This window comes from Falco cherrug, chromosome 3 (genome assembly GCF_023634085.1).
Source record: "Falco cherrug isolate bFalChe1 chromosome 3, bFalChe1.pri, whole genome shotgun sequence".
In the NCBI taxonomy this organism is placed as follows: domain Eukaryota; kingdom Metazoa; phylum Chordata; class Aves; order Falconiformes; family Falconidae; genus Falco; species Falco cherrug.
The window spans coordinates 108,785,016-108,795,522 of record NC_073699.1 but is presented as its reverse complement, the minus strand read 5'-3'; the positions used below and the strand labels follow the sequence as shown (position 1 = coordinate 108,795,522).

Sequence of the window (10,507 nt, the reverse complement as noted above, 5' to 3'; positions counted from 1 at the left end):
GAAAGCTGGTTTAGGCGGGGTGGGATGCTGACAGCCGCTCCAGCTGCCCGAAAACCCCTGTGGGTTTGCACAGGGGCCAGCCTGGGTCCCAGAACTTGCGAACAGCGTAAGGCACGATACAAACCCCACTCAAATCACAGGATTTAGGTGGGCTTTGGATCAAACACACACTCAGCTATTGGTTTTGTGGTTCCAACGGCCTGCTTGCCCCCGGACCCTAAACAACACCCCGCCCCCCCCCAGGAAAAAAAATCAAGCACGTGTCTCAAGAGCAGGGGGGTTGAGGCCTCGGCTTAGAACAAGGGTGTTCTGGAGAGACTTCTCAAACAGGCCCTCCGTAAGGTCTGTCGCTTGCTTTTAAAACCAGGCATTTTTCTGGCACCTGTGGACCTCTGCCAGTATTTACTTTGAATCCACGGAGTTCCCACGAGTCTGGCTCAGGCTGGAAAGCCACCCTAGGAGGAAGAAGAGCTCCGAACACTGAGGAACCCCCAAATCCTGGCACCCGGGGAAAGGCAAACCCCAGCCACCCAACGCTTCCACCGCGGCCCTGGGCAAAGCCTCTCCCCCTCGCTGCCAGAGCCGGCCGGGCGGCGTGGGGCACGCTGCCGGCGGGGGCCCCCGGGCGAGCGGCCGCGCTGCGGGCTAGGCACGGCGCGGGGCGGCGGCGGCCGGGCCGAGGGCCGGGCTCATGAGGTTCTCGGTGATGTAGGCCACCAGGAGGCAGATGAAGACGAGCATGACGCAGATGGAGCCCCCCACGGCCGTCATGGCGACGACGATATCCCGCATGGCGGCCGGCTCCACGCGGAACTCCACGCACTGGGCGGGCGGCGCGGGGCGCGGCGGCGCGTAGCGCGGCTGCAGGCAGAGGCGGTAGCGCACGCTGCCGTGCGCCTCGGGCAGCAGGTAGTCGCGGCAGGCGGCGCCCAGCTCCACGCTGTCGCAGGGGAAGCGCGTGTAGGTGCCGTCCCAGGAGCAGTTGAGCGCGAAGCCGCGGAGGCCGGCGGCGGGGCGCGGCGGCCCCCACTGCAGCAGCACGCTGCCGTTGCGCAGCACGTTGGCCACCAAGGCGCCGCCCGGCGAGCGGTGGGCGCGGCAGGCCCGCGCCGCGCACTGGAAGCCGCGGGCCGGCGTGCGGAAGCAGAGCCGCCCGTCCGCCGAGCCCTCGGCGCCCACCTTGTAGGGGCACCACGGCTCCTCGGGCCCGGCCCGCCGCGGCGAGGCGGCGGGCGCCGGCCCGGCGGCGGGCGGCGCCCTCAGGGCGGCCGCCGACGCGCCGAGGCAGAGCAGGGCGAGGAGGGGCGGCAGCAGGCTGGGCATGCCGGCCGCCGCGGCATGGAGCCGAGCCGCGGTACCGGCGGAGGGCGGCGGCGCCCCGTGCGCCGGTTATAAACGCGGGCTCCGCAGCCGCTCCGCCGGCCGCCAATGGAGAGGCGGCTCCGCCGTTAACTCTCGCTGGGCTGCTGGGCAGCGCACGCAGAGCGCACCGGCCCCGGCCCCGCCGTGCTCGCGCTGCGGGCGGGGGGGTCGGGGGGGCCGCCGGGCTCAGCCCCCCACCCCCAGCCCGGGGGTTGCGGGACGCGGGGTCCGGGCGCTGCCCCGCCAGCGGGGTCTCGTAGCCCGCAGCGATGGGGGCCGGGGCAGGGCTGTGCAAAGTTAGAAGCGCCCCTCCAGCTGAAGCACACCTCCTTCAAAGAAATAGGGGGCAGGTGGATTTTTTTTAAAAGGTTATGTGGATTTTTATTTTATTTTTTTTTAAAGGGTTATGCCTGCAGACCTCGGCTGCTTTAACCCCCTGGGACCAGAAACTCGGAGAAACTCTACAAGGATGTAACATAGAGGGAGAGAGACATGAATCCCCCAGCAGGCCAGCAGATAGCAGCAATAAAGCTGTGGGTCTTCAGTGTGCACTCGGCTGGGAGACCAAAGGTACTCCGCTTGCTCCTGTCTTCCAAAAAATGCCATTTTCTCCTCTCTGCGGCAGGACCAGCCCCCAATCCATCCATCTGATCTCGAGCCAGCTGCTCATCTTGCAGCACAGAAGAGGGCTGAAGGGGACAGAGCAGGGCTCCATCCTTGCATTACACCAGAATGCTTTCTTCTGAACGACCTTGAAAGGTTTACGCTACAGACTTGTCAAATTCAGAAACAAAAGATCTCTAATGAAACAATTATAAAAATACATACTTAACCAAAGCACTACGGGGAGGTTTTTTGAACAGTTAAATCTGTAAAAGCTGCTTTAAGTCCCATCTTCTGAATTGCAGATTTCATTCTACACAAAAAATGGTGTGGGTCTTTTTTTTTTTTTGTTTTGTTTGTATTTTGGTCAGGTTTTACAGTGTGTCCTATTCTAGTTTTTTTAGCAGAACATAAGCATTTGTCTATATTTAACTTGCAGAGTAGAACAATTACATTACATCGTTAAAACCCCCAGAAATGTGCCTTAACACGTTGGTGTAGTTTTTCTTCATTATATTACCTATTTGGGAATACAAGATCTACAGATTACTATGTAAGTTTTCCTTAAAAGTGTTTATTGACTTATTTTTCTTTTATTTTAAAGTTATATAAGATTTTGAATCCTATTTTTATTTCATAGCCTAAACAAAAAAAATCGTACACCTTGGATTTCATTGAAGATGTTACTTGAATATATATATATATATATAAAGTGTAATTTGCAGCAGTGTGGAACTTGTTTAGTTTTCCAATGCACTGAAGGTCAACATGAGCAAATGGTCTTGTATCAGGAGATTTTTTCCTGTTTGAAAGACGTGCCTTTTTCAAATATATGGTTTCTTAAGGAAATCTTTAAACATAATTTAACAGTGCCAAGTGGTATCCTATAATTATTTCCACGTCTAGTTTTAAACCACATTTATCACTGGGGGAGAGGGTGTCTGCTAGCCTATAGAAAGTTGCTAGAAATCTCTTGGTAACAAGAATTATCAGTAGGAATCAATGAAAAAATAGCATCAGCATAGAAAAGTATGCTAAAGCTTCAGTAATGGCTGCTCTCCTTGGGAAACACTTGGTTATCACAGAAAATAGGAGGTGCTGTGCTGCTGAAGGCACTTCTTGGTGGCTGAGGCAAATCTACCTGTGGAAGTTCCAGCTAGGATGCAAAACTGAAAATCTGACAGTCCTTCCTGAGAAATGTGTGGGTGTTCAGGAGATGGCTGAAACCAAACCAAGCAAGTTTTGCCTCCTTAAACTTCATGCAGTTCTCCTAACTACTATTAAGAGCAGATTGCACTCCAGAGCTGTCATTGTTTCAGTGATCAGGGATGAGATCTGGCACCAGCCTCTGATGTTGTTTATGGTTTGCAACGCACTTTGAGTTCTTCTGTTGAGAGATCCAACAGAAGGCTCTGGCATTTGGTATAGGAAAGGAAAATGGTTGGCACAGGAGTGAAGACACCTGGTTGCATGTGCCAACATCACTTTGTTCTGGACTTGAATTCCATACTTGAAGTTGTAGAAGAGGGGAAAAAACAAGCTAACCAGAGATACCTTGCCTCATGGAAAGCTGTGGAAGCCGCCTCAAATGTCTTTCCCAGAACGACTGCCAAAATTACCAGGAATCTGAGTAGACAATCATATTCTTCCCTTTGGTTTCAATCCTGAACCTCCGACTCATGCGAGGCAGAAGTATACCTGCACACTGACTTCCATTTAGCCATTTACATATTATGATCAGAATAACTGGTTCTGCAGTTATAGGCTGTTGTTGTTGAACAGAACAGTGAACTGACCTAAATGATCACAAAAGCCATTGAGTATATCCTTGTGCCACCACTGTCATCCTCAGACCTTTTGGTTTCTAGGCATACCCTTGTACTGGAAAACCCTGGTCTTCTTTGCAACAAGACATCTGGATAAACACACATTCCTTTAATTTCCAGCTTTTCTTCAGACACATGAACATAAGGATACAGAACATCCCAACCCCTGTCAGTGATACTCACACCTACCTCATCTCTCCCATGTGTATTGATAGTCTCTAACGCTAAAGCAGCAGGGAGTTCAGCAAAATTGGCAGGCTTCACTCCAGAGGTGGTCAAGTGTAAAACCGCACTGAGAGAGATGTGGGTTGCGGTGAAAAGGCATGCATTATTGCAAGGTGTGAAGAAGGAATGAGCACTGAAGGGTCTTCATTCCCTGGCAGGCCTATACTCCATCAGTCTAGGTTAGACTTATATTTAATCCCCAAGTTCTACAACCGCCAGTCTCACCCAGACTGTATAGAACTGGAACAGCAGTCATCCTTAGGAACAACTGTTATTAAGCAAGTCATATGTAACTAGAAATGAGGACATTCTTGGTTTAGGGATGTGCAGACAGTTCACCCCTGCAGTATGCAAGGGTTTAGGGCATTTTCTCCTCCAACTCCTTCAAATTTCTTAGAGAAAACGCCTCATTAAACTCCTATTAGACTGTCACATTTTAACCTCTAGAAATGCCATGTAAATGAATGAGCCTAATAATCCTGAACAGGTTTCCAAGTAAGAAATGGATTACAGAAAAGTAGGCTTCATCAAACAGATTTCATTTAACTGATCAATAGGCATATGTTTTCCTCATCCATGCCTTTATTTGTAAGGGCACAGAATGTACTGTTAATTCTCATCATCTGGCTAAAAGATGTGGCCAAACCACTTAATACTTTGACACCACGTGAACCCTGGAAACATATTTGTTTGCAGAAATCTAATCTACATCATCTTGCTGGAGCCCAAAGGAAAATAAAGAGCAATCCATCAAAAAATTAGTAACAACGCTACAGGTTAACTACACCTTATCCTGCCCTGTGTCCTTTGGCCTTGCACTACATCTCTAGGCAAAAGACAATGATTTACGCAAGAGACAAGCAAAACCACATGCTTTGGCATGGTCAGTCTGCCAGCGCTGGCTTCATATGAATACTTTGTCTCATTGTTTGCTCACTTAGTAATCCAGCTGTTTCTTAAGACTTTCTTCTGTGCCAGCCTGCAGTAAAGCTCAGCCTGGACTTCCCGTGTTTATCACTTCAACAGTTTGCCACTCGGGCAAACCACTGTCATTTGCTTTAAGCTGTGAACCCCCAGGCAGCATATCAAAATCTGTAACATCCCATATTGCTTTACTGGCCTTCAGACAGGCCCACCACCACATGTTTTCTGCTTTTCTGGTTCTCCACTGGGTTTATGCTCTCCTGTTCCACCTCCCGTCAGAGGAAACAGTGAACTAGTATTGAAATGGAGGCAATTTGCTACAGGCCAGACAAGGAAGGACTAACCGCCCACAGCTAACAATTTATGCAACACTCTACTAATTTTAGTCTCGGATACAGCCAGGGCAGACAATCCCTAGAGCAGAGATGCTTAGCTCTCAGCTAAGGGCAGCAAGCGACATATGGCTGGCTAAAGCATTCTCCTAGCAGGGAGCTTTACATTTAGGGCTGAGTTGCTACAGTTCCCTCCAAGTCATAACTCTGAGGATTACTCATCCTAGACAAGCAAAAGCAGAGAATTTGCCTCCTAATTTAGATAGCTCCTGCAGTCTCTCTGAATCAGCATGCAGCCTCACCCCCACCGGGGTTCTATTTCCAGCACTTGATTCACTTCCAGTAAGGTCTGAACTTACGTACTCTGACAGTCACAGGCTAAGCGAAGCATGGAAGAGGAGTGAATGAAATTCGGCAGATACCTGTACTACGCATCTCACTGGGGCAGCTTGGGCATGCAGGTTTGAAGCTCATGCCACAGACAGTGTCGGTCATTGATCCTGCACTGAACTGTGAAACCATGACATCTTACCAGCCCAGCTGAGAATTGGATGCATTTTTGATCAAGATGCATCTGAACCGATAACTGCAACTCCAGCTAATCTATTCTGAACATGCTATTTATAGCGGACAGTGGAGGCTGAGAAGTATTGCATCATACAGCAAGGTTAGCAATATAAAGCACTCATGCAGCATTAACCATTTCAAGTCATTTTGGATATCTTAAACCCTGTTACAGTTTTGCAGTGAGCTCCTTAGTGGGCTACATGAGCAGCTGTGGCACTTGGTTAACAAACCTTTTCCTAGAATACCTAGAACAGCCTCTGGCTGCTGTTCTGCCTCCGGCACCTTTGCTTATTCTGTCCACAAAGACACCGAGTAGTGCGAGTATAGAGCCCCTAGAACAGCATTTGTCTTCTCTGGAGATCTGCGCTGAGGCCTGGATACCTCTGCTCTTAAAACAGGCTATACTAGGGAGCAACATAAAGTGGGAAGATCAGAAAACTATTTATAAAACTGGGGGTTTGCTGAAGCTGTCAAATGAAATAATTTATATAGGAGTTGGACCACTCTCAGATTTCGGACCCAGGAGAAAGCTGGGAGAAAGAGAAGAAAAGCAGTATACAGTGAATGCTCTGCAGATCGAATGCTCCTTTCCAGACCCGAGAAAGCTCTTCTCATCAGAAGTGGTGGGTTGCAGCTGAACTGCTGCTGACAGCTCTACAGCGACCACGGCTGGGGTGCTCTGCCTTTGACTTCCTTAGCTTAGCCGAGATAAGGTGGCTAGGCATGGCTGCAGGTAGAACTCTGTAGCCAGGAGCTTTCTTGACTCCTGTCCTCCCAAAAGCTTGTATCATCAGCATTCACCTGTAAGGAGTTTGGTATTGTTCAAAACTCTTGCAGCGAGGCTTTTCATGGTCTCTGTGTACACATGCATCCCCCTCCAATTTCAGCAAGCAGCAGGTCAGGTCTGTGAGGTCCTAACTATGTGATTCTATTGGGCTCCATAATAACCAGCAGTACCATCCTGCTGTAAATCTAGAAAGGGCAGCATCTGGAAAAGCAAGATTTCTTGTTGCTTCCACACAACACAAGCAGAGAGCCAACCACATTAACTGTTCCAGTCTACCACAGAGTTAGACTTGCACAGCTGATTGTGCTGGTAAGAAACACCAGGAGAATAAAAGCAACCAAAAAGTCCTATGACATGTTAATTTCAAGCTCCATTAGAATCAGTGGAAGAGGGGAAGAAAATAATCAATACTGCCTGAATGAAAAAGACCAAGCTTATTGGGAGATAAATATTGTTTTTCCAAGTGTCTAACAAAACGTGCCCCAAAACAAGGGATTAAAAAAAGCTTAACTAATTCAAATAGGGATCAAAGATCTCTTCTCTGATCTTTTATCAGGTCACGACATTCAACCACAACCTGTGTTCAATGAGTGAGGTTCCAGAGTCCAGGACTTCTGACATGGTGATAAGGAAGTAAGAGACAGCTCAGATGCATGGGTCTTACGCAAAGTAGGAGATGTGACAGCTTTGCCCTGTTCATATGCCTAAACCAGGTCCCAGGCTTTGAGATTTCATGATTAAGCCCATTCTCCTTTCAGCTGCCTCCATTTAAAACTTCCAGGGACTCCAGGTGACTCATTCCTTCTATCTGAGGTCAGGCAGCATGTGTTTTAGAGACTAAGCAAAGCACCACAGATTTCAATCTATTGAATCAACAGAACACTAGAAGTACCCAACTCACTGATTAAAAACCAGACCTGTCTAGATGGAGCAAAATTTATCTTAGCTCTCTGTCAAATATTAGGAGACTGGAAAGAGGCTGAAAAGGATGGAATTGCATTAGTCAGGCTCCACATATTCCTTCATCTACCATCACGACTGCTCTTCCTTACTTCTCCCTGCTCCTGTGCACCAAATCTCATCCTCAGCAAGCCTTTCACGCTTGCTTGGGAATCCTGAACAATCTAGGGCACCTAGGGAGGTGCCAAAAGCTAAGTGTAGGTCAGGAAGGTAGGGAGGGGGTCTGGGAGGCAAATGCAGGCTGGGATATGCTCCGATATATTCTGCCGTTAGCCTGAGGAGGGCAGAGAGGGACAGCTCTGCTGGGATGCTGCAGCTGCATCACGAATCATAGTAAGGTCTGAGCAAACACACCCATCACCGAAATGGATGTTTGCTCCCATCCTGCTGCTTGCATTTGAGAACTTTAAGCAGTGGATAGTTTGGCCATTGCCATATTGTCTTCATGTCCCACTGGGGACCATCCACACCACCAAAATGCTACACAAAGTAAAAAGAATATCCCATCAGAGGGACTGGCAGCTGCGCCATGAAGTGCTTCATTCACCACAGCTGGCAACCTGCAGAGGTAACGGCAGGGTTGCAGTTGTTTCTTTGTGTGGCAGTCCCTGCCACCGTTGCAGAAGAGCCTGTCTTAGCTGAGGCCAGCCCACATCTCCAGGAACCCAGGGTGCAATAACAACATCAACACAAAATGCACAGCATTAGACGGGGAGGCTCCAAGCCCAGCAAGACAGTCACAGCTCAAAGGCAAGGAAAGGAGGTTCTACTACAGGGTTCTACTCTGAGTCACTGGGAAGGGTCTCTGCACCAGGAGGAGGATCCAGTCATCCATATACACACATGCACACACAGAGGCTGGCACACAGGGTCATTTCTGTTGCTGCTCATGGATAAGTATCACCCTTGCATTACTCCAGACAAAAAGCAGGCTGACTTCCTCTCCACCTTACTCTGATGGGTGCGAAGGATATTTTAAAGAAACACTACCGAGCAAAATATTTTATGAAGGCAGACTCCTTTGTATTAGCAATCAGTCGAGTAAGTCCAGGGACCAGTTCAGGCACCTTTCCACTGCCGAGAGGTTAAAAAAAAAAACCAACCAGAAAAACTCTCCAGCTTGGGACGGGATAGGGAAAACAAGACACAATAAATCAAAAAGTGCTTCTAAGAAAAGCAGCAGGGTAAAATCATTCCTACAGTCTGAGAGCACTTCCACGCTACTGACCAGAGAGGCAGCAATGGCCCCACACACGTAGATGTAATGCACATCTGCAAGCACCCTGCTCAGTGCCTGCAAAGACAGTTAACTCCTCCTGCCTTTGTCTGTTCTGGGCAGTGTTTAATACAGGAGCCAGTTCCCAGGAGGAGTTCCCATCCCCTCATTCTTAACGTATTTCATTTTCCTTCAGCATCTTTCAGTAGTAGTCATTCTTCTTGCCATCAGCTCTCTGTATATCTGCATGGTCCTTCTGGTCTTGGACAAGTTCCAGGTCATCATTGTCATCCACCTCACCTCCATGATCCTCCTGGGTGCAGAGGGAACAGCCAAGAAGGAAAAGTCAGCAAGGCCTGGAAAAGGAGACCCTAACTAGCAGCACACCATGCTGCTTCTGACTACAGCTGTTCTACCATACCAGCCCAGCTGGGGAAACTCAGGAAAACAGGGAAAAATCCATCTCTGCCAGTGATCTTTAGGTGTCATTGGCAAGCCACTTAGCCAAGACACAGAGGTAAGAAACGTGCGGTGCTATGATCAGCCTGTTCATTTTAAGCAAAGTTAATATCTTGGCATTACTATGCAATTTCAACATCTCAGCTTGTTGCAACTGCCATACAAGTAAAAGATATCCTACACCCACCAATTTCAAACTGTGTAACGAACCCCACCCGTGATGTGCAGCAGCCAGCACAGACTCTATTGGCACTTTTAGGTCCAGCTATCCAGTGTACAAGCCAGGTTCTACAAACAGGGCCAGGATAGCTCCTGGAATCGACTTTGCTCTGCCCACCCCTTATTTCCCCACTCCCTTCATTCCCAGCAGGCAGCCCAAATCCTTAATTCCTCAGCAATCATGTTGAAACTGCAGAAAAAGCCAGCAGCAGCCAACACAAAGGGCAAGGAGAAGATGAACAAGACTGGAAGAGGATCCTTCATTTCTACCTACGTGAGTCAGAAGGCACCAAAGCAATCCTCTCTAGTACTCATGCTCTCAATCCTTGGTGGCTTCCAGTCTTTCTCCTAGAGGAACTGCCAACCTGTCACTGACTACAGTAGTGCTGGGGCTCTGAGACACAGTGATAATAGCTGTTTTCAGCCAGAGGCAGCAGTTGCTTCCTGGCAACTGTGGCCCAACCAACACACCACCTCCCACATTTGCCTCACGAGTGGGATGTCACATTCTTCTGCTACTCGCACTTCTGTTTGACTTGCTGGCTGTTAACGCAATGACCCTTCTCAAAGCACAGGTGTAGTTCTCCCCAGCTCTTCCACAGACACAGGCTAGACCCAGTAGGACCTGTGCAACAGACTACAGGGCTCCCAGTGGATTTCTCACCACAGGAATAAACCCAGGGTGATGCTTGGAGAAACACATATCAGTCTTGCCTAGCTGCACCAGCAGAGTTTGTAATTTACCCCAGCTGCTGCTTGGTAAGCATCTTACAGCTCAACTGCTGCAGATTGATGCAGAAAGAAATGAGGAGGGGAGACAGAGCCCAAAGGGCACTCTGAACACCTGAAAAAGAAAAGGGAACAGAGGTAAATGGGCTCCAGGTTTACTCTGGAGACCCACCTCACTGAGCAGGCAGAGACAAAACTGAAGTCAGTGCTCACATCTGGTTTCCTAACAGCTGAGTAATGCTCAGCTCCTGGCTACCAACATACCCAGGTAACAATCACACCAGAGAGGGAAAGAGAA

General features: G+C 49.0%; 2 protein-coding genes across 3 annotated transcripts in view; both read right to left on the bottom strand.

The window, feature by feature from the left end:
- Positions 1 to 636: 636 nt before the first annotated feature.
- FNDC10 (fibronectin type III domain containing 10) lies at positions 637 to 8,457 on the bottom strand. The gene has a single exon (XM_055704776.1). The coding sequence runs from the start codon at positions 1,321 to 1,323 to the stop codon at positions 646 to 648; it is 678 nt and encodes a 225-aa protein (XP_055560751.1). The 5' UTR covers positions 1,324 to 8,457; the 3' UTR covers positions 637 to 645.
- A 130-nt stretch (positions 8,458 to 8,587) lies between these two features.
- Positions 8,588 to 10,507, bottom strand: part of LOC102059281 (Golgi integral membrane protein 4-like) — a 36,123-nt gene continuing 34,203 nt past the window's right edge. For both annotated transcript variants that reach the window (XM_027803358.2, XM_055704775.1), the window contains exon 14: positions 8,588 to 9,115. In XM_027803358.2, the coding sequence (XP_027659159.1) occupies positions 9,099 to 9,115 (17 nt within the window). In that variant the 3' untranslated portion in view covers positions 8,588 to 9,098. The remainder of the gene's footprint in view (positions 9,116 to 10,507) is intronic.